This window comes from Rhinopithecus bieti, unplaced genomic scaffold (genome assembly GCF_001698545.2).
Source record: "Rhinopithecus bieti isolate Rb0 unplaced genomic scaffold, ASM169854v2 scaffold_3067, whole genome shotgun sequence".
In the NCBI taxonomy this organism is placed as follows: Eukaryota; Metazoa; Chordata; class Mammalia; order Primates; family Cercopithecidae; genus Rhinopithecus; species Rhinopithecus bieti.
The window spans coordinates 232,409-258,640 of NW_016804208.1; the positions used below are offsets into that span (position 1 = coordinate 232,409).

The 26,232-nt window shown below is 39.7% G+C and overlaps 1 protein-coding gene across 10 annotated transcripts in view; it reads left to right on the forward strand.

Annotated features, from left to right (window-relative positions):
- Positions 1–26,232, forward strand: part of FREM1 (FRAS1 related extracellular matrix 1) — a 178,862-nt gene that overhangs the window by 75,914 nt on the left and 76,716 nt on the right. For all 10 annotated transcript variants that reach the window (XM_017867169.1, XM_017867168.1, XM_017867166.1 and 7 more), the window contains 6 exons: positions 10,874–11,070; positions 11,743–11,833; positions 12,520–12,687; positions 16,366–16,574; positions 18,942–19,035; positions 22,798–23,050. In XM_017867169.1, the coding sequence (XP_017722658.1) occupies positions 10,874–11,070; positions 11,743–11,833; positions 12,520–12,687; positions 16,366–16,574; positions 18,942–19,035; positions 22,798–23,050 (1,012 nt within the window). The remainder of the gene's footprint in view (positions 1–10,873; positions 11,071–11,742; positions 11,834–12,519; positions 12,688–16,365; positions 16,575–18,941; positions 19,036–22,797; positions 23,051–26,232) is intronic.

A 26,232-nucleotide genomic window follows, 5' to 3' on the forward strand; every position in this document is an offset into this window, starting at 1 on the left:
CTTAAATTTTGTTTTGCTTGATATTTGTGAACATGTCAGTTTTTTAGGAGTCCCGTAGATTCTTCCTCTATTTCAGTGTTACAATCTTCAAAGCTATTAATAACCTGCATTTGAGAACACCTGTTAAAATCCTTAATATAGCTCGATTATAAACCATCTTTTGAGAAGGAACAAAGCAAGACAACAATTGTCTGTGGATGGCAACATTTCCAGGAGAGTTACAGTTAAAAACATGACTGGGAAAGAACTTTATTTATCTTTGTGGTTTACAATAACTTTACCCTTAATTATGATTGATAGCATATACTTAGGCATTAGAATTTTAGAAAACCCGTACAATTTTTGAACATATATTAGTGTTCACCAAAATGTAACTTAAAGAAGATTGGACATCATTTTGGCAATCTCATGTGACTAAACATGTCAAATAATCCTGTTTAACTCTTTTCTGAATGTTTCAGGGGCCTCTGAACCATCCAAAAAGCCAGGCATCAGGAAGGATAATTTCCAGATTGCCATAAATTATGTTGCCAAAATGATGACTCAAAAGGCAAAAACATTTTATTAGTCTTTACTATGACAAGAAAATTCTGTTTAAAGCTAAATTTTACCCTTGCATTAGTTTATTTTCAAATGAAAACTTATGGATTATTCCATTTTATCTTAATCAATTTAACCATGAGGTGAAATTTTTACAACCTTTTATAACCCTCTTACTAAAGGGCAGAGTAGTGTTTTAAGACTTCCTTACTGTGCTTTTATTTCAATGGTTAATGTATGAAAAGACCGTATAGATACCATGGGAGAAGATGGTGTAGTGCTTCTACCATGCATTTCATTTCGAGGCAAACCAAAGCCAACTGGCTTATTTTGTAATCAGCCCATCCCTGATGGGAGTCTTATCTCTCAGTGTGGGGTTGGGATGTTGCCTTATTTTCCAGGTGGCTAAGAGCATGCTTGTCTGATTTATAACTACTATTAGCCATCCCTTACAGTGTATTTTCTACCTAGTTATTACCAAAGCTCTCTCATAATGTGAAGTAATTTCTGATACTCCCAAAACTCAAACCATCAGATAACACAATGCAAAACAGAACAGAGCCTTTGATTTTGAGAGGGATAATTTCCTTTTAATTCCTGGGGTTTTATGAGGAAAACACAGGTTTGTTTTTGTTTATTTATTTGTTTATTTTTTCCCAAAACAGGGTCTGTGGCACCTCCTCTGTTTTTCTCAGGGAGTCCCATGCTACCAGAAGTTATCTTAGAGCCTTTCAGGCATGCATTAAGAGTGATAAGACAAAAAATGGAGAAAAATAACAGTTGACTGAGAAGAAAAGAGCCTTTTTCCAGAAAAGCAACATCCAAAAAAAAAAAAAGAAAACATAAAGGCCTTTTAAATATACCTATAACTTGAATATCCACTCGTAATTAAGCTGAGCACTCTTTAAGAAAATCCTTTTAAATCCCTTGTTACTTGACTTTAGCTACACCAAGCAGTTAAGATTTTCAGCTTTTGAACTTTATAAAAAAGTAACCTCGCAGATGAAATCAATGAGCCTTAATTAGGTTATGACTTAACCATGAGTGTACAAGGTATTTTCAAAGGAGTGATAGGCAGCTTTTGAAACTGCCATTGCAAAATTGTGACTGAGACAATGAAAGAGATCAACCCAAACAACTCCATTTTTTTTCAGCCCCTAGGCTGTCCTTGACCATCCCTGGGTGCAGGCTGAATCAGCTTTGGAAGGAGCCTGGTTTACAGTCTGTAGTCTAAAACAAAGATGATAACAGCTGATTCCCAAGATGTACTTCCCTCTTGCCTGGGGAAGACCAAGAAACTAGCCACAAGCTTAGAAACCATGGCCCAGGAGCCATGCAGCTGGAGGCTACAAGATTTGGACCCTCCCTAATCCACTCTTAAGATCAGGGCTTAAGATATTTTGTAAACCCTGCCCTTGGTGGATCAGCTGGCATCACCCAGAGTGACAAACTGGCTCATTTGATTTTGTGGCCCTTACCCAGGAACTGACAGCACAAGAAGACAGCCACCACCGTAAAATGGCAGAGACTGAAACAAAGTATTGCCACGTGGTTACAGATTATGTTCCTAAGGACATGAAGCAAGATGGAGGCCTGTAGCCAAGTTTGTTACTGACCGTTCTGCTGGGCTGGCTTGAACAGCAGACCTATGGGGTCCTGGGCCTGCATCCTAACCTAAGATACCTTTTCTTTGATAGAACCATATAGAAAGACACGCAAAGCACACAGGATTGTTTACAGCTTAAGACCAACCTTACAAATCCTTTTTTATTAATTATACATTTACGGAGAACATAAACAGTGATCCTTATTATCCCTTGTTCTGGTTTGCACAGAGAGAGAAGCCAAAAGCCCAACTGGTAAGAAATTTTACCCTTTTGTCAGCATATCAGACTTCTGGGTTCCCTTCCCCTAGCTCAACTCTACATCAACTGTTTTAAAGTTTGGAAAATTAATTTTCCCAGGTTGGAAGAACATGGTAAAAGAGATAGAAGCCATTTTAAACTACAAAAGAAGGAAAACATCGTAGAAAGGAATTCAATTCGGGTTGTTAAGAGGTATTGCCTGTCTTCCTATTGGGAATTGTGTTTCCCCTATTTCTTTGCCTTCCATGTTTTTTCTTTTCCCTTTTGGCCTACTGTAGGAGACATATTGCTTATCTCCAAAATTCTCTTCTGCTTACAGAGCTGCCTGTTTTAGCTGCAGTGAGGGTTTGCTAACTCTGTGTAAGGTCAAATACTTAAGTTAAATTTTAGAAAGCTTCTATATACCTATTAGGGTCATTAGAAAATCGACCTAAGTCTCCCTTTACTTGCCTAAGATCCTGCAATGAGAAGGGAACTTGAAGGGGCCCCACATAAAGAGGCCTCTCAGATGACTTCCCTGAAAGTTACTTTTTTAATTTTAGAAAACTTTTTTCCCTGGGCCTGCCTGATATGGCTGCAAAAGAAAATAAGCCACTTTTTCTTNCTCATTTGATTTTGTGGCCCTTACCCAGGAACTGACAGCACAAGAAGACAGCCACCACCGTAAAATGGCAGAGACTGAAACAAAGTATTGCCACGTGGTTACAGATTATGTTCCTAAGGACATGAAGCAAGATGGAGGCCTGTAGCCAAGTTTGTTACTGACCGTTCTGCTGGGCTGGCTTGAACAGCAGACCTATGGGGTCCTGGGCCTGCATCCTAACCTAAGATACCTTTTCTTTGATAGAACCATATAGAAAGACACGCAAAGCACACAGGATTGTTTACAGCTTAAGACCAACCTTACAAATCCTTTTTTATTAATTATACATTTACGGAGAACATAAACAGTGATCCTTATTATCCCTTGTTCTGGTTTGCACAGAGAGAGAAGCCAAAAGCCCAACTGGTAAGAAATTTTTACCCTTTTGTCAGCATATCAGACTTCTGGGTTCCCTTCCCCCTAGCTCAACTCTACATCAACTGTTTTAAAGTTTGGAAAATTAATTTTTCCCAGGTTGGAAGAACATGGTAAAAGAGATAGAAGCCATTTTAAACTACAAAAGAAGGAAAAACATCGTAGAAAGGAATTCAATTCGGGTTGTTAAGAGGTATTGCCTGTCTTCCTATTGGGAATTGTGTTTCCCCTATTTCTTTGCCTTCCATGTTTTTTCTTTTCCCTTTTGGCCTACTGTAGGAGACATATTGCTTATCTCCAAAATTCTCTTCTGCTTACAGAGCTGCCTGTTTTAGCTGCAGTGAGGGTTTGCTAACTCTGTGTAAGGTCAAATACTTAAGTTAAATTTTAGAAAGCTTCTATATACCTATTAGGGTCATTAGAAAATCGACCTAAGTCTCCCTTTACTTGCCTAAGATCCTGCAATGAGAAGGGAACTTGAAGGGGCCCCACATAAAGAGGCCTCTCAGATGACTTCCCTGAAAGTTACTTTTTTAATTTTAGAAAACTTTTTTCCCTGGGCCTGCCTGATATGGCTGCAAAAGAAAATAAGCCACTTTTTCTTCAAAGTTCCAAGGTTGAAGGAGTCCCAGTGCTTCAAAATACACTCTAGGGGAGTACATGTTGAAGACAATCTGTTACTCATCTGGAAAGAGAATTGAGAATAAAAGCATCCTTTTAGTCTCCTTCCTTTTGGTATGTGATCCAGAATGGAGATGAAAACAGTAGAGGGTGTCCCCCCAACTATTTTCTGTCCATCACTCCTGGATTCCCAGCACCCGCTTAAATGTGCTGCACGTGACTGCAGGTGTGACCCTCCAAGCCATGGCACCAGAGGAACTGAGTGTTGAGCCTTAGTCACGCTGTCCCCAAGCAATCAGTTCTCTGCCTTTTATTTCCCTTTGACTTCCTAGACTTGTATGGCCTGTGTGCCTTCCAAAAAATGGATTCCAAGAAAAATGATGTAATTGGGCAAGGCCCCTTTAAGGGAGGGAGCATGCTAGATTGAACTCTATATCCTGCTATTACAGCCCATGCTAAAGCATTTACCCATAGAAAAATGGTTCTGGTTAACTTCCAGACTTAAAATCCCCTTACTAATTAAGTACTGTCTTAATAGGAGACAAAATAGGTACCTTAAAAGAACGTAGGAACTGAATGGCCATTTTCCTGCCAGTGGGACAATATCAAGATTAAAATTTGGCTACAGAAGATGTTTTACTCTTAATTGTTAAAAGCAGAAACTTTCCATTCACAGAAGAGGCCTAGAGCCTCATTTCTACTAGGTGGCTTAGAAATACCATGTGCTCGCCGGAGAAGTGGTATCAAGTAACCTCACCACAGGAGAAAAGAAGAAAACCCTGTTCCTAGACCATAAAAATCCTTGCACGTTTCACGCAGAGAAAGAGTAAGAGGCTGCAGACAGAGAGGGAAGATGACTTTTGCAACAGGATAGTTGAGGTTCTCTGCCAACCCCCAGAATGGGCTGTTGGAGGCTGCATCCAGTCCAGAGGCCTTTGAATCACACCTGGCCAGAAATTCTCAGTTGCCTCAGAACTTTTCCCAGCCTCATGTGACGGCAAGGTCTCCCGTGAAAAGAAGCTACTTCAAGCATGGCCAACAGTCCCAGTACCTGTGGGTAATGGGGAGTTCTGCCCCTTCTCCCTAGCAAGCCTCATATCCGTGACTTGAGTACGGCAGCCAACGCTAAGTGTGTGTACTAGGTTGATGGATGCCTGTAGATTTGTTTGATTTATGTTAATATAGAGGCAAAGAGTGCTTCAGAATGGCAGAACAGATTTTAAGCTTGCTCCCACTCTCACCTCTCCGACGAAGGCTGTACCTCAGATTCCCGGCCAAGGCAGCGAAGTGATGTGGCTTTGCTGAGTGAAGGAGCACCAAGGTTCTTGGTCCTCATGCCGGTTTAGATAAAATGACATGGACACATGTGCAGCGATTTTAAGGAGTGGAGCATTTAATAGGCAAGAAGGAAGGGAGAAGACAGACGGAAGAAGCTCCCCCATACAGAAACAGAGCGGTGGGCCTCCAAAGCTGAAAGAGGAGGTCTCCCGGTGGGCACATTTTTTTAAACATGCTTGATGATGGCCTAAGTTGATATGTCTTTACATATTTATGCATGTTCAAACAATGATCATTCTGTGGGTGAGAAAAGTCCCATTTTAGCAAACTCCGTTGAGAAAGAAAGTGTTCTCAATGTACTGAAATTTGATTGTAACAAAAGCATTATTAAACACCCAATCCCAGGCAAACAGTAGAACACTAGTGCTCAAATCAATTGCTGGGCTCTTGCTTGCTGGCGTCCCCCATGTCCCTCCAGCCTGCTTATGGCTACAGACTTACAAGGAATCAAAAATATAAAGTGATAAATCAGTATACAAAATGGCAAAACCTGACCTTGATCCTCATATTCAGGCTCACAATATGATACTCCACCAGCTGGTATCTGACTTTCTTGTAGGAATGGGTTCTTAATCCCTTCTCTGCCCTGATGCTTTGATTTCTGCTAGCTCGCTCTTTTGCATCTTCCCTTGAAGCTATCCAGTGCTATTTCTCACCCCCAGAAACTACTTACAGTGTTAGTTTTGCCCACCAACTTTCTTCTCTGACTTGTGGTAAATGTGCACCCCCAGTGCTTGTTCTCTCATCTGGTCACATTTCATTTCTCCCTTCCACTTCACCCATGTGCTTTTGTGTCACCTTCTTCCATTCTTTCCTCATTTTCTAGTCCTCTTTCTGCATCTCTCATCTATCTTTACTTTTATTCTCCCTTTTGCTTCTAATATTACTCTCTCCTGGATTAAGATCTCTTAAGGCCTAAGCTCTATAAAGCTGTCTACCAAGTAGAATAGAGTTGGAAATGTTTTTTAAAAGCAAGTTGACTGAGTGAAGCTGTCTTAGTCCATTTTGTACTGCTATAACAGAGTACTACAGACTGGATAATTTATAAACAATAGAAATTTATTTGGCTCATGGTTCTGGAGGCTGGGAGGTCCAAGATCAATGAACTACATCTTGTAAGGGCCTTCTTACGACATCCTAATAGAGTGGAAAACATCATGTTGGTGAGAGAGAGCAAGAGCTCGAACTTGCAGACTCAAGTCCTTTTATAAAGATCACTAACCCATTCATGAGGGTGGAGCCCTCATGACAGTCATGGCAACCAAGATAGAAAGAGTTCATGGGGCGGGCTGTTGTAAGGGCTTATGATGCCAGGCAAAGTACCATTTCTGGACAGAGTAATTAATAGCTTTTCTACAACCAATCATGGATTATTATAAAAAAGAAATGATGAAAGCTGTTTGGTGAGTCCTCCTTACTCTCTAGCATGATACAAACCTCTGAGTGTAGTTTTAAGACTTAAAATCTCAAACAGGACATGTTGACTTTATTCAGTTTGCAAACATTAACAAGGTGCCTCCTACCTACGACAAAATTGTGCTAGATGTTGTGGAGATACAGAGATGAATGTAATATTGAGCACCTACTATGTGCCAGACATTTTACCTACATATTAATATTTGATCCTGATAACAACTCTGTGAGATTGTTAGTTTTATGCTTAACTTACTAATAAGAAAATTGACACTAAAAGGTTAAGTAAGTTGTTCAAGGTTGAATAGCTGCTAGTGAGTGGTATACTCAGGACTATAACTGTACTATCAAATTCCATGTGGTTTACACCATATTGTAATGCTGATCTCATGGAACTTTCAGTCTGGGAGAGAGACTCATTTGTAAGCTAACTAATAATACAAAACAATGGAATAAGTATGCTAGTTGGGGGATGCTTAAGTTTGTTTAATCTGCTATAACAGGATAAATGACTGCATAATTTAGAAATAATAGAAATTTATTCAACGCAAAAAAAGAAAATCTAAAATCTCATTTAGTATATATTTGTGTACTAAATCAGGTATGGGTGAGACTTCAGGTACAACTTATCCTGAAACAAAGTTCCCCTCCAGCTGTGAGTACATAAAATCAAACTAGTTACATGCTTCTAAAATACAATGGAGGGACAAGTATAGGATAGACATTCCTCTTCCAAAAGGGAGAAATAGGAAAGAAGAAAGGATCCAAAACTCAACAGGGCAAACAACATTAAGTCTTGAGGCTTGTGAATAATCTTCTTTGACTCTATGTTCTGCCTTCTGGACATGCTAGGGTAGGGTCAATTCCACCTTTATGGCTTTTCTGGGTATAGCCCATGCAACAGCTGTCAGAGTTTGGCGTCAGGTGCCTGAGGCTTTCCTAGATGGCATTGCACATCGGTGGTCTCTGCGGTGGCCCTGACCCCATGGCTCTGCTGGGCATTGTCCTAGTGGTTGCTGTCTGCAGCAGCCCTGCACCTGAGGCAACTCTGCCTGAGTCCCAGGGCTCTCTGAGGCGTCTCTTGAAATCTAAGTGGAGGCAGCTCTGTTTTCACAGCTCTTGCACTCTGCACACAAGCAGAGTTGGTATTTCTAACAAGGCCTACTGCTTGTGTTCTCTAGAGTGGTGGCTCAAGTGGTTCTTGGGCCTGTTTGAGCCACAGGGACGATTCCATCAGAATGCAGGGAGCAGAGACTTGAGGCAGTACTGGGCAGAGACCCCACAGGTCCCTCCCTTGAAACCATTCTGTCCTCAAGGCCCTGGCATTCTCAACCTGTGATAGGAATGGTGGCCTGTTGTCTAAAATACCTTCAGGGTCATTTTTCCATGGTCTTGATAAATAACAACTGGTTTCTTTCTATTCATACTAATCTCTTTATTATATAGGCACTTGGTCACACGTTTTGTGGCCTCTCCTAAAGATGCTTTTTTGTCTTTATATGGGCAGGCTGAGAATTTTTCCAGTCTTTAAGTTCTGCTTTCCCTTTGACGAAAAATTCTGGCTTTAGTTCATTTCTCCCTTCTTGTATTTTACTGTAAGAAGTCAAGAAAAGCCATGCAACATGCTCAACTCTTTGCTTAGTTATTTCTTCCACCACATATCCTACCTCATCCCTGCTCAGTTCTGCCTTACATAAAGTGTTAGAACACAGGCACCATTCAGCCAAGTTCTTTGCCACTTTATAACAAGATCTTTCTTCCAGTTTCCAATAAGACATTCCTCATTTCCATCTAAGACCTTATCAGAAGGGCCTTTACTGTTTGTATGTCTACCAATGTTGTGATTATGACCACTTAGGTAATCTCTAAGAAGATTGAGGCTCTGTCAATAGCCCACCTCTTCTGAGCCCTCACCAAATTGCCCTTTATGATCTATTCACAGCAATATAGGCTTTTTCTAACCCACTTCTCCAAATTCTTCCAGTCTGTACACATTACCCAGTTCTAAAGCCACTTCCACATTTTCAGGTATTTCAGTACCTATCTCTGTCTTAGTCCATTTGTGCTGCTGTGGCAAAATACCTGAGACTGGATAATGTATAAATAATAGAAATTTATTTCTCACAGTTCTGGCAGCCGGGAAGTCCAAGACCAGGTTGCCAGCATGTTTTGTGTCTGATGAGGGCTGCTCTCTGCTTTCAAGATGGTGCCTTGTTGCTGTATCCTCCAGAGGGAACAAATGCTGTGTCCTCACACAGCAAGAGGGATAGAAGATGAATTCACTCCCTCAAGCCCTTTTATAAGGCACGAGTTGATTCATGAGGGTGATTAGACGCTCATGAATTCAACCTCATGGTCCAATAGCTACTAATGGCCCTGCCTCTTCCTAATTTTGTGTTGGGAATTAAGTTACAACATAAATTCCAGAAAAAACACAAACATTCAAACCATACCAAGGGGTAAGTAAAATTCATGAACAATTCCAACTGAAAAACTGGAGAAAGATCTAAGAAGAGCCTTTAAGGATGAGAAGGACTCAGATTGCTGGATAAAACAGGAGAAAAGCATTCTCGATTGAAGAAGCAACATGATCCATGGAAGTATGGTGGAGGACCAGTACATGGTCAGTCCATTGTGTGCAATTAGAGTGTTGGGTTGATTTTAAAAGGTAGTAAAAGATGTTGAAAGGTTGCTGGGCAGTGGCTCACGCCTGTAATCCCAGCACTTTGGGAGGCCAAGGAGGGCAGATCACTTGAAGTCAGGACTTCAAGACCAGACTGGCCGACATGGTAAAACCCCGTCTCTACTAAAAATACAAAAATTAGCCGGGTGTGATGGTGGGCGCCTATAGTCCCAGCCACTCAGGAGGCTGAGGCAGGAGAATGGTGTGAAACTGGGAGGCAGAGCTTACAGTGAGCTAAGATCACACCACTGCAGTCCAGCCTAGGTGACAGTGTGAGACTCCTCAAAAAAAAAAAAAAAAAAAAAAAAAGAAAAGATAAGGTTGAGAAACAGAGAATATATGGAAAGTCTTGGATGCCATGCTAAGGAGTTTGGATATTCTATAAATAATTCTACACTTTTTGAGCAGTTGTTTTAAGATTTTTGAAGGGATGAATTAACTTACTTGATTTGTACTTTTTTGAAGATAACACTAGAGGTATGAAAAGTCTAGATTAGCTCTTGGATTTAGGGCTAACAGACAGCTATTGCAATAATGTAAGGATGAAATTATGAAAGGTAGGCCAGTAGCAATGGGAATGACACTTGGGCGTGGGATGTGGAGTATGGTCACTGCATAGGAAATTTTATAAGTAGAAACTCCGGGACTTGGTGATGTATTATATGTGGGTGGAGAAGGAGGAACCAAAATTCATGTCAAGGTTTCTAAGATTGATGACTGAATATAGGGAAGTATCAAAGAAAGCACTGGTTGTTGGTAGAAGAGAGATGTAAAAATAAAACCAAGAACATATTTTGTGTTTTATATGCCCATTCTATAGCACTCATGACTGGATTCACTAAATTGTGAAATGTATATATATACATATTTTTTATTTTATTTATTTTTTGAGATGGAGTCTCATTCTTGTCATCCAGGCTGTAGTATAATGGCGTGATCTCGGCCCACTGCAACCTCCTCCTCTGGGATTCAAGCAGTTCTCCTGCCTCAGCCTCCCGAGTAGCTGGGATTACAGGCACCCACCACCACACCCAACTAATTTTGTATTTTAGTAGAGACAGGGTTTCACCATGTTGACCAGGCTGGTCTTGAACTCCTGGCTTCAGGTGATCCACCCACCTTGGCCTCCCAAAGTGCTGGGATTACAGGGGTGAGTCACTGCACCTGACCTGTAATAATTATATTCTTAAAATATAATATTAAATGAGTAAAAGATTTCCATTTTTTGACCCACACTCTTAATAGCTCCTGAATCATTTGACAGAAGTGTATTATAAATGACAGTTTTTGAAATTATCTCAACTGTGACTAGGTGATTGTGTGGCATTTTCTTTGTCTTTTTTTTTTTTTTTTTTTTGGTATTTCAAATTAATGGTACAGACATTTTTATTCCAGGTGGCAACAATCCACATCACTCCAGTGGATGACCAGCTTCCAAAAGAGGCTCCTGGAGTTTCTCGGCATTTGGTTGTCAAGGAAACTGAGGTGGCCTATATAACTAAGAGACAGCTACACTTTATAGATACCGAATCGTATGACAGGGAGCTGGTCTACACAATAACTACTCCTCCAGTTTTCTCCTTCAGCCACAGGTATCTGAAAAGTCAGCATTTGGGCTAGTTCTAGGATCGCAAAGTTGAAAGTATCAGTATATAGCAATATATATGTAGTACTGTGGTTCACTTGCTCCATTGGTCAGGGATGAAATTATGCTCAATTAAGCGTTTACTTTTATCTCAAACTTACCTCGTATTTCCCTTTGAAAGCTGTATTAGTGGGTAAGTGATCTGCAGCTTGTAGTGTCTTCAGCATTGGTAGGCTTATAACAGTCTTTAATCCCTTTTTGAAAGGCAATGCTTATTTTCTTTTAGTACAATTTATTGAGATCTTCCTAACATTAGTTTTGCATATTACTGCCATGAAATCATTACATTCTATGATCTCAATCCAGAAAAATAGCACGAATATACATTAGATTAGTATCGTATGCATGAGAGCAAGAAAGCATTTTTAACATGAGTGTAACAATTCCCTTACATGATGCCAAGCAAAAGATTCTGTACATACATTTTGCAGTCATGATAAGGATGACATTGATGAAACTGGACTTAATGCTAGAATCTCCCAAAGTAAAGAGAAAATATAAAGATAGAGCTTCTGATTTCTTCTCACAATGAGGTCTTTCAGTTTTTGATTGTGGGCTATTTGATTTCATTTTTCTTACCTAAAAATGAGCTGATGTGTTCGTCTGTATTTCTCTTTAGCCACTTGGATGCTGGGAAATTATTCCTGGTGGACAGCATACCAAAAGTAGTTAAGAATCCTACGGCCCTGGAGCTGAGGTCATTCACTCAGGTATGAGGATATGCTAAAATGCTGACAAACATGATGCAAGTGTGCACTTAGAAGGTATGCCTTGCCTAGTATTGTGCTTGAGCATGTTGGCCTTTGATATCCACAAAGGCTTGATGTCTTTATACTTGCTGCTTGTATGTTTCCATTAAGCGTGTGGCATCTATTTCAAAGTACTTGATCAAGTTAAATGTGGTTTCACAATCTCTTCAGTAGTTTTACAAAACAGACTTTTGTATTGTTTTGCCATCAGCAGGACTGTAATTTGGGTATCTGGTGTATACGTATTTATTTCACAAAATTCAGTTTATTCAGTATCTTACTGTATTAGTTTCCAAGGGCTAACAACAATATACCATGAACTGGGTGGTTTAAAATAAACCCCTAGGACATAAAGGACTATGAGCTTTATTTTCTCATAGTCCTGGAGGCTAGAAGTCTTAAATCAAGGTGTTGGCAGGGCCATGCTCCTTCTGAAACCCTGTAGGAGAATTCTTCCTTGTTTCTATTAGTTTGGTGCAAAAGTTATTGTAGTTTTTGCCATTGAAGTCAAAAAGGAGCTTTTGGTAATCTTCAAAGTGAAGATGGTGGCATTTACAATGTTCAACATCAATTAACATGATGGTCCTCTAAAAGCTTTTGATCCTTGCAAATCAACACCCACATATCCATCTTAACTTACTTTGCAGCATGCTGTGAACTATATGAAAGTGGCCTACATGCCCCCCATGCAAGACATTGGTCCCCATTGCAGAGATGTCCAGTTCACATTTTCCGTCAGTAACCAACATGGCGGCACTTTGCATGGGATCTGCTTTAACATTACAGTCCTCCCGGTGGACAATCAGGTTCCTGAGGTATGTACAATGTTCTACATAGAGGATGAAAAGGAGGAAAAGAAAGGAGAGACTTGAAGACCTACTGGAAATGGTAACTTTCCTTTAGGCTAGTTTTTTAAACTTACGAAAGAAATTTCCATCTATGGTGTATTAAAAAAAGAAAAAAAAAAAGCGGGGGGAAGGGGCCTTTTACCTCCCATGGGACTTCTATGTAAAAGGTGAGATTTTCAGTTACTAAATTTAACATTATTTTCAAAGCTTTATCAAATTCTTTTTTACTTCCTCTTCTTTCTGCTGAGTTTCACATGTTGATCAAGGGAAGGGGATTAAATTATGGGTCTCTTAGCAACTGGAAGGGCTTATTTTCCCTCACTGAAGCCCAACTATGCTGCTCTGTAATCTAAAGAAGCTCTTTAATTTTCCAAAATGAATTAAGATGGACCCTTGTTGTACTTTGTCCCACTGCCCAGTGTTTGTGTAAGCCTTAAAACGACTTGGGTCTTTCATTAAAACCGAACTACAAAGGCTTTGCTACCTTGTGCAGTTTATCTGTGAAGCTGGGATTTGTATTGAGAATTTGTCCAATACCTACCTGGTTCCCCTGCCCACCTTCAGAATGCTAGACTTAATTAGGATGGTCATTATTGTTCTTATCATTTCCCTTAAAAGCAGGAAGACAAAATAACATTACCCATTCATTATGAACCAGAAGGGACCAGAGCCTATGCATGCCTCATCCTTAAGGAAAGAGGTCACCTTCCCAGGTGCCTACTTGGACTATAGCCTGCACTGGTGTTCTCTTTCCTGACACCTCATCATCTGTATACCTGCCCAAGGTTGTGGGGCAGAGGTCTTACCCTGAGGGCCTAAAAGGGCTGCCCAACCTGCAGAAGTTTTGATGGGTGTATTAGTCTGTTCTCATGCTGCTAATAAAGACATACCCGAGACTGGATAATTTACAAAGGAAAACGGTTTAACAAATTCACAGTTTCACATGGCTAGGGAGGCCTCACAACCATGGCAGAAGGGGGATGAGGAGCAAAGTCACGTCTTACATGGTGGCAGGCAAGAGAACTTGTGCAGGGAACTCTTATTTATAAAACCATCAAATCTTGTGAGATGTATTCACTACCATGAGAACAGTATGGGGGAAACTGGCCCCATGATTTAGTTATCTTCACCTGGCCCTGCCCTTGACACATGGGGATTATTACAATTCAAGGTGAGATTTGGGTGGGGACATGGCCAAACCACATCAGTAGGTCAAAACGATATATGAAAATAATGAATTGCCAACATTTAAAGATCAGAAGATTGTCTATCAAGGCTGATTCCTAGCTTCCCTTGAAACTCTGGCAGCTCTAACAAAATTGAACCCGCCTACCCCACAGCAGCCATTGCATAGGGCGTGCTCTCCAGCCCATCTAAGCCCCCACCCAGCTTGCCACACTTATTTCTATCACTGGCCTGACCTCCCACACCTGTGGACTTGCCACCTTTGGTAGAAAACCTGCCAGAGGGCTCACACGGAGGATTTTAAACTAACTCCATTCTTTGACAGCTTTCTTATCAGGAACCAGATCATATTCCTAGTGGTGAAATAGTTTAGAACGCCTATGGAGTTAACTTGAGAAGATTTTATTCAGACCATTCTTTTCTATGTATGAGATACAGGCCATGAAATGGCCTAGCATTAAAGAAGCCAAAGCTTTCTTTGAAACAATCATGGAGAAATGCTCTTTTATGCAAAGTAATTCAAGCCTCTTGCTGGAGAAGGATGATCTGAGGAGGAAATTAAAAGTGTGAAGGAAAAGTTCATTGAATAGTTTTGAGGAGTTGGGGAAAGAATGGCAGAGTAGCTTCCCTTTTAAAATTTTACCTTTTACAGTATATGGGGCAAATGAAATAGTCCCTCAAAAAACTGAGGATATTAGAAATAAAATTAAATTAGCAGCTTCAGTGAGACCCACCACAGGAGTTGTTCCCTGATGTAGAATTCCTGCAGAGAACTGCCTGAGTGATAACTACTGGAGGATGTTGACATCATGCTAACCCGAGTCCCAGAAACCTGAGCACTGGATTTGGACAAAAACTAAAAAGCTAATGACTGATGAGTGGGGGGAAATCAGCCTTATGCTTTTATTTTTTTGAAAGTTACCCTAAAATATATATTTTTAAAAATCATCCAATATAGCAAAGTATATTCCTTGAAACATTAGAAATTGAAGATTCCATATTGGGATACTAATTCAATACAGCTCAGAAAAATGAGGTTGGCAAACTTGGACCTTTGTTCAAAGACAGCACTCCTCTCTGAGTAAGATCTCCCTCCCTTTCTTTCTCCTACACACAGTGAAAATATAGGTTCAGCAAAGTGAAAGTGAGACACTTGGGAGGGGTCAGGTGGGGGTAATTGTAGGGAAAGAAGTCTATGTTTTTGCGTCGGTAGTTGATTAAAGAATAGAAGGCAGCGGTCTCAGAATTGTAGATCTTATAATTTCCATGATGCAAGGGGCTGCCCTTGTGGCATCATGAATGCCCCATGTGGCTGTGGCCTGGAGTTGGTACCAGCACTGTGCCCTGGTGTGCAGAAGGACAGAGCGGGCTCTTGAGCAGAGGCTGCAGCTTCACTTGCTTCCTTCCCTTTCCTCTGCCAATTTATTGTCATCCTCCTTTACCAGCTCTTTCTTCAGGAAACATCCTTTCTGCTGGGACCAGCAGCTGCTCTGAGAAGAGTAGGTGCTTACTAGAACTGCTGCATCCTCCCATGGGCAGGGCACCTCACCCTAGACTACCTGGGAGGGGTCCTCAGAGCCCGTGATTTGGTACCCCACTGTATCTGCTTGCTTTCACGTCTGCATAGTAATACAAGAGTAGGGGTAAAGATAGGTTAAACAAAGTTAGCAGGTTTTCCTCCTGCAGGATCTCAGAGCCTTGGATATGCTTATGTCCCTTATAAACCTCCATGGTGAGGATATTTGACCATAGAGCACTTATTGTCCCCTCCCAATGGGGTGATAAAATATCCCAAGCCATTCAATTTGCTTTTTACTTACAAATGAATTATTAGTCGAGCTGTGAGTTTTTCTATTATAGCAAATTATCTTTGTGGCTTTAATATTTAAGTCTAATGTTTGAATAAATCTATTTCCTCTGGAATCTTCCATTTTGTCACACTACTTCCATTTCTAAAATATTCAATGTGACTGAAGCTTTAAAGCTCCAATCCATTTCCCAAGCCTTTAAGAATTTTCAGGATGAAAAGTAGATGAAACCTTTCCTTCAGGGGGATTTGACAAAGATTTTGTGTATTTTTTAGACTAAGCTGTATGTGTATTGAACAGTGTTGGGAATGGACATGAGGATGAAAATTATTATTTCCTCAGTTTAGCAGCACAGGTAGTAATGATTGCTGATTCTACTATACAGGCTATGCAGTAAATGAAAAGTAGATACTTTCAGTCTTAGAAATCTGCCTTGCTTCCTTGTAACACATTAATGCTTAGAATCAGAAATAGTAAAAAAAAATTTTTTTCAGTCAAAATGTCTAGCTGTGAAATTATCCTCTTACCACATTCTTGAAAACTTAGTTGGCATGTGAAGATAATACTGGAAGCTTTACAGGGATGTAATGAGCTCTGTCTTCAGGGGTCATGGAAAAAGGCTTTGAATATTTCTTTCCTTTCTTCTCTCTAGGTATTCACCAACCCTCTGAAAGTGACTGAGGGAGGTCAATGCGTCATCAGCACAGAGCACATTCTGATTTCTGATGCAGATACCAAGCTGGACAATATTGACCTCTCCCTGCGGGGACTGCCTCTGCATGGAAGGGTGGAGCTGAATGGATTTCCTCTAAATTCAGGGGGCACATTTTCTTGGGGCGATCTCCATACCTTAAAAGTTAGGTTAGAACATTTCATGGCTTTTTTATTTACATGCTTTAGTTTCTTATCTAGATCAGTTGTGAGGCAGAGTAAGAGAAAGAAGTTTGTCAAGTTTCTTCAAGGATACCAACATGCCACTTAACACACTCAACGGGTCAGTTGAAAATTACAAATGATCAATTTTTTCCTTTCCCTCCAGACATTTTATTTCCGTCTGGCTTGCTATACCAGTGGAAATAACTTCATGGATATTTGAACAATAAAAATTTAATTGCCATGAATATTAAATTGGCGGTAACTGCACATATCACAAGAGGTAATAGTCAAACTAGATAAAGAGAGACTGAAATAATCTGTGAGGCTAATGTACATAACTGAACTTGTCTCCCGGAGAAACAAATTTCATAACCCGGAAACTCTGGGATAGAACTCTGTTGATCAATGTCCTTAATGTAACCTTATTCCATTCTACTAGGGCAGGGATCTGCAGGCAAACAAGCAGGGTGAGCTGAGTAATGGATACTTGAGTCTCCAACAGGGATGGCCCAATCCCTGGCCTCATGGTCCAGAGAAGCTGCCCTCATCTTAAGGCCTTTCATTTCCTCTACCTAGTACAGTTCTGTACGAAACTTTTCTACAAAATCTAGTCAAACAACTTCTCTGGAAAACAATACAAGCTATTCAAAAGCAATGGTTGGGTAGGCCCACACACTAGCTTCTCACTTGTAAATTCAAGCTGTAAATGGGAGCATTAGCCCTTTAGATAAAGTATGATAGGAGATATTGTATATCAAATGCTTAGCTCTGCATTAGACTTGAAAGTTGACCAGAAACTAAGGTTTGTGCACAAGAAGACCAGTTTAATACTGACAGTTCAGTTCCATCATTGATTTACAGTCCATGATATCTTGATCGTTTCACTTGCACTCCTATTCTTGTTAAAAAAATTTTTTTTTTGAGATTTCAGCTCTCAGCTATCTGTTAGACAGAGAGCCCTGTTTAGGTCATTCTTGCTAGGGGTGAATGATGGATAGGAAAACAGTGCCAATATTTGCTAGAACTATCTGTTCAAGCTTACTGTCAGAGGCTTACAATTATGTTTTTTTTTAAATTTAATCTTCATAGTAATCAAGTCTGACAAGGTATCCATTCTCATATTTTAATTGAAGAACTAAGCACAAAGAGGTTGAGGAATTTGCCCAAGTTCATTCAGCTACTATATGGAGGAGTCAGATTTTGAAAGAATATCTGCTTGACTCCAGTCATCCTTTAAATGTGTACTCTTAGGGCCATTTGATCTTTTAGGGATTTTACCACAGTAAAATAGAATTAGCCATTATCACTCACCAACATAGTTTTGATGGAAATTGCAGGGAGCATGGCAAAATAAAGCATAAGCATAGCGGGTATGCAAAATAAAGCATAGTGGGTAGTGCATAAGAACATGGAGGGTGGGGAGGATGTGGGACTTCCCATCATAGGAAGGGAATCCCCAACCTGAGTTGCTACCCAGCCTATGGGTGAAACGAGTCCTCAGTAAAATATCTTTCAGCTCTGATTTTTTCCCCATAGTTAAAGATTATATATGTTCAATCTATTATATTATTTTTAATACAACTTTTATTTCCCATTCCTAGGACTCATTGGTATGTTTAAAATTTGGCTCAGTTCACTTCAGCAGCTTCTTATAACTTTCCAAGCATCACTGCAATGGGCTGGAGAGTATGTGGAGAGCCTAGAATTAGACAATGCCTTCAAGAAATGTGACTGAGAATTAATGGAAGATAGGACCAAGGCTAGACAAAGGAAAGGCATTTTTTAAGTCTAAGAGAGATTTAAGAATCTATATAGATTGAGAGGAAGATAGCTAGTCACTACAAGAGGAAAAATGACAGGAAAGAGGTAATACGTAATTCATTGACCAAAGTTTTAAAGAAAAGCTGAATAGATCCAGAGCACAGGTGGAAGGATTAGCCTTAGAAGTAGAAAAGGGGAGAGAAAAATCAAATCCACAGTGTCCCACTTTTCCTCATCTACTGCTCAGTCTGAGGGTTCTCCTGGCCCTAGTCAGTGTATTCTGCAAGTGGACAGACCTATCCCAAATGGTTCCTGTTGTCACAGTGGCATTTGAAGGGCTGCTTTTTAATTTGAGGACAAATTAGAAATGCATATAACACATTTTTTCCAGAGTGGAGCAATTTTACATTCAAGAATATATGAGTAGTTAAATATGTGACTTCAGGATTACGTTGGGTTTTTGTTGTTGTTGTTGCTATTTATTTGTTTAGTGAACACATGGCCAAAGCCTTGGAAGAGCTCATGTGTCATGCATCTCAATTTACTCTCACACTGTTCCTAAGAGATTAGTGACAAATATTATCCCCACAGGTATCAACATGATGGATCTGAGGTTCTTCAGGATGACATACTCTTGGAGGTCACCGATGGCACAAATTCAGCAGAATTTGTTCTACATGTTAAGGTGGGTAGAAAGTTTCCTCCTTGAGTTATTGTCTTAGTCTGTTTTGTGCTGCTATAACACAGTACTACAGACTGGGTAATTTATAATGAACAGAAATTTGGCTTATCGCTCTGGGGGCTGGGAAGTCTAAGATTGGGTAGCTGCTTCCAGTGAGGGCCTTCTTGCTGCATCAACCTGTGATGGAAGGGCAAAAAAAGAGCAAGAGGGAGCCAGACACTGAACTATGAGCCTTTTATGATCAGCATTAATCCATTCATGAGGGTGGAGCCCTCATGACCTATAAACCTCCCACCTCCCAACACTATTGCAAGTTTTCAATGCATGCTTTATTGGGGACACATTAAAATCATAGCAGTCATATAGACACAGGGCATCTTGTTGGAAAACTCTCAGGTCCTGACAGAACTTGAAACCCACAGCCTCCAAAGTGAGAGAATACCTGCTTTGATCCTTGTATGTCTCAGGCCTGCCAATAGAAACCAAAGTTATAATGGTGAAGTAGCCATACTATTTTATTATCTCTGTCTAATCTATTTAAAGACAGAATTACTCTGCCTTCAAACGTAGACATTTAATTTAAAAAGTAGTTTATTCTATGTATAAATTATTTCTAATATCTTTGAACTATAAAACTCAGAAATACTTATTTAGCAGTGGGGCAGGTTAGGCTAGTAACACTGGGGTTTTCCTGTTTATAGAAAAAGCCATGTATGCATGTGTGTGGTGCTTCTTTGTGTGTTCCTATACCATATAGTCCTAGCATGAGGGTTTGAGATCATATTTCCCCCTCTTGACAAATGAAGAAAAATCTGCACATAAAATTTTAGTGCAGACCGGGCAAGGTGGCTCACACCTGTAATCCCAGCACTTTGGGAGGCCAAGGCAGGCTGATCACTTGAGGTCAGGAGTTCAAGACCACCCTGCCCAATATGGCAAAACCCTGTCTCTATTAAAAATGCAAAAATTATCTTGGCACGGTGGCTTGCTCCTGTAGTCCCAGCTACTTGGGAGGCTGAGACAGGAGAATCGCTTGAACCTGGGAGGTAGAGGTTGCAGTGAGCCGAGATCGCGCCACTGCACTCCAGCCTGGGCAACAGAGTGAGGCTCTGACTCAAAAAAAAAAAAAAAAAAAAAAAAAAAAATTTGAGTGCATGGCCGAGGGACTTACAGGAACCCCTTGAATGTCTTTGTTGAGTGGCATGCAAGTCCAAGAACGTAACTCAGAGGGTTTGCAGGTATTTATATTTTGTGACAAAAGAAGGTATGAAGAAAAATATACCATGTTCCCTGAAGAGCCACTAATAACTTTCATTGTACTAGATTATTTATTTCTGTTGGAATTTTTCAGATCTTTGTGATATGAAATCATTATTATATTGGTAATAAATAATGTCTTTGTAAGGTATTTTAGTTAGTGACTAATAAAGAATGTTCACATACATCTATAATTTTAAGAAGCAGTAAAGGAGTTATCCCCATTTTATAGCTAAGGATATTTAGGTCCAAGAAGGTTCAATGACTTGCCCCAAATCATTGACTAGACAGTGTAGGCTTGGGCTGGCATCTCCACTCCTTGTTTCCTAGGTCAGTGTTCTTTCCTCCTCACCCAGCCACCCTTCTACATCACTAGGTGATATGATGATCATACTGGCCAGCAGTTCCTGTGCACCTGTCTGTGACAGGAACAAGGCAATCTCTTCCTTTCATTTTCCCACTTAGTCCTTATCATGGCCTTTGGGGTCTGAACAAAGAGCAGTATGTTATTGCAGCTTCAAAAAGGACAGTTTTCTTTGTTGGCAGACTTACAGAGAGACAAAGAGTTTCTGGGTTACTTTTTTTTGTCTGAAAAGCAAATTTGTGGGAAAAAAACCCTAACCCTATCTTCCATCCATGACAATAGGCAGTGCATTTTGGGGAAGCAATCTGTTTATTGTTTCTTTTTAAACACAAGAGGATGGTCTTTAAAAGCCAAACAGAGGCACAGCCAATTTTTGGACAAGTGTTTGTGATTTTTTTTAATCCAGAAGGAATATTCTTAATTCTATTGCCTTTGGACTTTATTTTCATTTGAAAGCTGAGGCTCTTTTGTGAACTGCTGCAAGATGGTCATCATTGAATTTGTTGGTGATATTCCTCAGAGCCAAGAACAATACTGGAGAAGGTCTTAAATGAATTCACTCAGGGGAGTTGAACAAAGATGCTTCTCCTTAATAAGCCAATAGAAAGGTAGAGAATATTGTAGGCTTTTAAAATCTTTAATTAAATAACTAGCCTGGAGCTTTCGTTATCCATTCCTCTATCCATTAAAGGAAGTATCCAAACAATTTCATGTGTATTTGTTTTAGAGTTGTTAGCCTGTTTAAATAACAAGATAATCAGGACATATATGCATAGTTGCATTCACTCATTCATTTATTCAGCAAATATTTAATAAGTGCTTCTCTTTGCCAAGCCTGAGGCTAGATGTTTAGAATATGATGATGAGCAAGACAAACAAAGTCACTGCTCTTCTAGAGGTCACAGGCCAGGGATGAAGACAGGCATTAAACAGATTATCACTGAAATAATTGAGTGATTAAAATTTAGATGGTTCTATACATAAATAGGATGCTAAAAGACAGTAAATAATAGAAGCCCCTAAATTAGCTGAATAGTCAAGGAAGGATTTCCTGAGGAATCCCCATGTAACCTGATGGAGGAGTTAACCAAGTAAAGAGTTGGGGAAAGAATAGCCAGGGGGAAGAGAGATGGGCAGTGGGGAGAGAGATGATACAGAGACCCTGTGATGGTGGGGAATGTGTGTTGGGGTAAAACTGGAGTGGAGTGGCAAAGGCACCCCATAGCATGGGATAAGGCCGGAGAAATCCTAGCAGAATCAATGAGAAGCCCCTGAAGGTCTCTGCAAGGCAGTGACTTAAAATCCACATGTTACAAAAGATCGCTTTGGCTGAGCATTGGGAAAGAAGGTGTAGGGTTGAGAGGATTTGCAGGGCAGATGTGGCAGCCTTGCAGCACACACCAAGTTATGGCTGTGAACTAAGAAGGTGATTGTCCTCACTCCCTTTTAGAAGATACGCTTTTCCAGATTTCTACACGATCTTTTAAATTTAGAGTGCCAGTGTGATCCCATGTTACTTTTCTTTCCTTTTACTTGGAGTTTTATTTTGGTGAAAGTGAGAGAAAAACATTTTGTCAAGTTGCAAACTGGCGTTGATTGAATAGTTACGGAGTTTCATATTTAACTCAAACTGTTTGAAATGCAGCTGCTGCTTATTATAAGTTCAGAGAAACTTCCTGGGTGGCAGGAAGTTGAGGGTGGAGGAAAGCTTTGTAATCACCAAGTAATCTGAAACAAAAATAACTTTGATGCAGTAAATGAAAATGCCTCAGACCACAAAGACCAGAATTCTTCTGGAATATGTGTGAATTTAATGAAAGAGGATAGGGGCTTTGGTGAAAAATGCCTTATATTACATTTGTATTTTGTCTGTCTAGAAACAAATGAGAGTTTTGAGTCCTGAACCATAACCATATTCTCCCGTTCCTACCTAAACTGTGTCTCACATGAGCATTCCTTGCAAGATGGTTTACATGGGAAAAGTTAAAAGATACAGATTGCTTGGCCAAATTCCACGGCTGTTGTTTCATGTGTCTGTAAGATCGAAAATGCCTGTCATTCTGACTATGAGCAATGGATTACCTGTCAAAGAATTTGTCGTTTCTTTCTTTTTCTGAAAACATGCTTTTTTCCATTGCCTATAGGTATTCCCTGTCAATGATGAGCCACCAGTCCTAAAGGCTGACCTCACGCCTGTCATGAATTGCTCAGAGGGAGGAGAGGTGGTCATCACCTCTGAATACATTTTTGCTACTGATGTGGACAGTGATAACTTGAAGTTGATGTTTGTGATTGCTCGAGAACCTCAGCATGGGGTGGTGAGGAGAGCTGGAGTCACAGTGGATCAGTTCTCTCAGGGAGATGTTATCTCAGAGGCCGTAACATACAAACACACTGGTAAGCAGCAGCATAGTGACCAGTGAGGGAATGCAAGCAACATGAAGAGTCTCCACTCTTCAGTGTGGGATCCCATAATCAAACAGTCATAATGCTTGCTTCCATTAAAAACAAGAAGCAGCTTCAGCCTGGCCTCTGTTTTTCCAGCATGATCACCATATATGGAAGTATTTCTGATTGTGTTATTGTAATGAATTTCATTATAATGAATTTCAAACAGTTGAGAAAGGGCACATGTTACTTGCTGCTTTGTTCCTGACACTACCACACAGACCTTCCATTCACCCTGTGATTCTCCTTAGCCTTTTTGGTCAGTTTGACCATCATAGTTTGTGGATCTATAAATCATGACAGAAATGCCTGAATTAAGCTCCTAAAGTATTTATATTATTAATTTTCAAAGCTTACTTATCACCAACTAGCTCCTAAGAAGTAACTGGTCTGCTTTTTGAGTTCCTGAAAAGCCACGATAATGTCTTACCCTGTATGTAACTTGCCCACAGCAAATGACAGCATGAACACAGGTTAGATGTACAGAAAATGTTCGTTTATTAGCACTGCACTTACATTTTCAGCATGGCTTTATGTTGTCACCCAGGTGGCATTTGTTCCACTAAAAAATATTAATTCAACATCTGATATCTTCAAGTTATAGCACTGAGCACTGTGGGGTACACAGGAATATGACCTAGACCCTGCTATGAAAGACTTTGAACTTAAATGGACAGACAAAACCCATTTGCATGCAAAGGTGACAGTGTGACTGACACTGACACACCGCACATCATCACATCATCTCCCCTTGCACATCTTCTGAGGTCTGGGTTGGGGACACTTCCTTGGTAACAATGCTGCATATTTCATCTGCTGGCTTTTGCTGTACTCTAGTGCAATTTCCTGTCTACTCATCCATATGCCTCTTTAAACTGCAAGTTCCAATACAGGAAGTGTGATCAAGTATGTAAGGCCAGGTGAGTGGTATAGGAAACAAGAACTTTCAGAATTCAAATCATTTTCTTATTTGAAGAAATTCAAGGAGAAGGAATGCAGATAGCGAAGGATTAATTCAGAGAGAGGAGAAAACATTTTGAAATAATATTTGTCCTATATACTTTGGAAAATAATGATTTATTGGAACACCAGATGTCTTGTGACCAATTAGTTAATAAGGGACATTTTAATCACTTCACCAGACATCTTTTTCCTTTAAATGGTATCTTTCTATCCTCTTATCTGTGTTTAGTCTTAGGAAAGATTTCGTGGGTGATTTCCTTGTCTTGAGGAGCATAGTTCATATGTTTGATGTCCCTCAGAAGTTCACAATGAGGTACTTGTTTTTTATTTCCCCAGTGGATCTGAAATAGACTGGCAGAAAAGGGATCCAAAGTCCAATGATTGTTATTTATTGCTTAATTATTTAACATCTCTGGCAGGCTCGTGCAGCACAGGTAAATTAGGGGTAAGAAGAATCTGTCTTCTTTTCCAGTGCCTCTAAGTGCTAAACAACAGGTATACAGATTTCTAAATCTCCTCTAGTGTAACAGCCATAAACAGGACTGTTAACTAATTTTTTTAAAAAAATAAAGCCAGTAGGACTTTGGGGCAAATTATTTCAAATAGATGGCTTTTGGCTATGTTACTAAGTTAGAAGGAATACTCGATTCAAAGGAAATTTTGGTATTTTAATGTTAACGTTTTCTTGTAATGATTATTCACTTACTCAATTGGTAGTTCTTCAGTCCTGTGCTGGGATCAGGATAAAGAACCACAGTATTGCAGGATCTGAGGTTTCAGTGAGTTTTCTGGCCCTTCTCGTGCTTCTACATGTTGATTTAGAGGTCACCTAAGAATATTTTATTAGCATTACTTTATTTGCTTTCTATAAGTATAAAAATAATACATGCTCATTGCAGAAAACTTGGAAAGAATGGAAAAGTACAATAAAGTTTTGAAAAATCACCTTATTATATATCTAAAAGAGTCACTGTTTATATTTCAGTATTATAGTATTTTATTCTCTTTATTCTGACCATAATTTTAACATAGTTGCAATCATGTTGTACATGCAGTTTTGCAGATTACTTTTATCATTTAGATTATCACCTAAACATGTTTATTAAAATATATAAAGTGTTAGAAAGTTATAAATATGTTTTTTAGTAAGAGAATAACATCTTACTATATAAAAGTCTATTATTAATTTGCTATTCTCCCAATTAACATTATCTGGTCCCAGCTACTTGGAGGCTGAGGCAGGAGGATCACTTGAGTCCAGGAGATGGAAGCTAGAGTAAGCCATGATCATGCCATTGCACTCCAACCTGGGCAACAGAGTGAGACCCTGTCTTCTCTCAATTTTTTTTTTTTAATAACACTATGATTAACATTTGTAAGTACAAATCATGTCCTTAGGCTATATTACATTTCAAGGTAAAGAATTTCACTACCTATGTTGCAGTACATAGAAGTTCACTACCTATTTAGTGGCTTAATATTTGGCCTGCTTTTGCAGCTATTTCTGCAAATATATCCTATGCTTCCATTACAGAGAAATTATGGTTACTCAATTTGCTATTTGCCTTCTCTTTTTTTAAAGCTGTCTTCTCTTTCTAGAGTGACTTTTAATTTCTCTCCCCCATTGCTTCTCCCTACAGATCTTCTGTCCTATCCCCCAGTGTTCTACCTTATCTGCTTGGCAAACTCTTACTCATCCTTTAATGCTCAGCACAAAGCCAGCAAAGGCAACTGGAAACTTTGCTGACTTTCCTTGGCACGTACGCCCTACCCCTATGCCATTGTCAGCTAAAACTCTCATCTTCTTTCACCCTCAGCACCTTGTACACAATCAGGCTGGAATACATAAAATTGCCATTTAACAGGTAAAAAATGGTTTAATAGTAGCAATTTCATGTGGTTCTACATAATACATACATACATCTGTGCTATTCTAACCACACTGCATTTCCTTCTCTACCATTAGACTGTATCAGTGCCTGATGTATAGTGAGTCTTTTGACATTTGACATTCTTTTCAAATGTCTTTTGACAGTTCCAAAATGTGTGCCCTTTTCTCTGCTGGTGTGCCGGAAACACTAATTATCACATAGTAGGTATTGAATAAATATTTACTGAGTGAATTACTAATGAACAAATTTTTTTTTTTTTTTTTTTTTTTTTTTTTT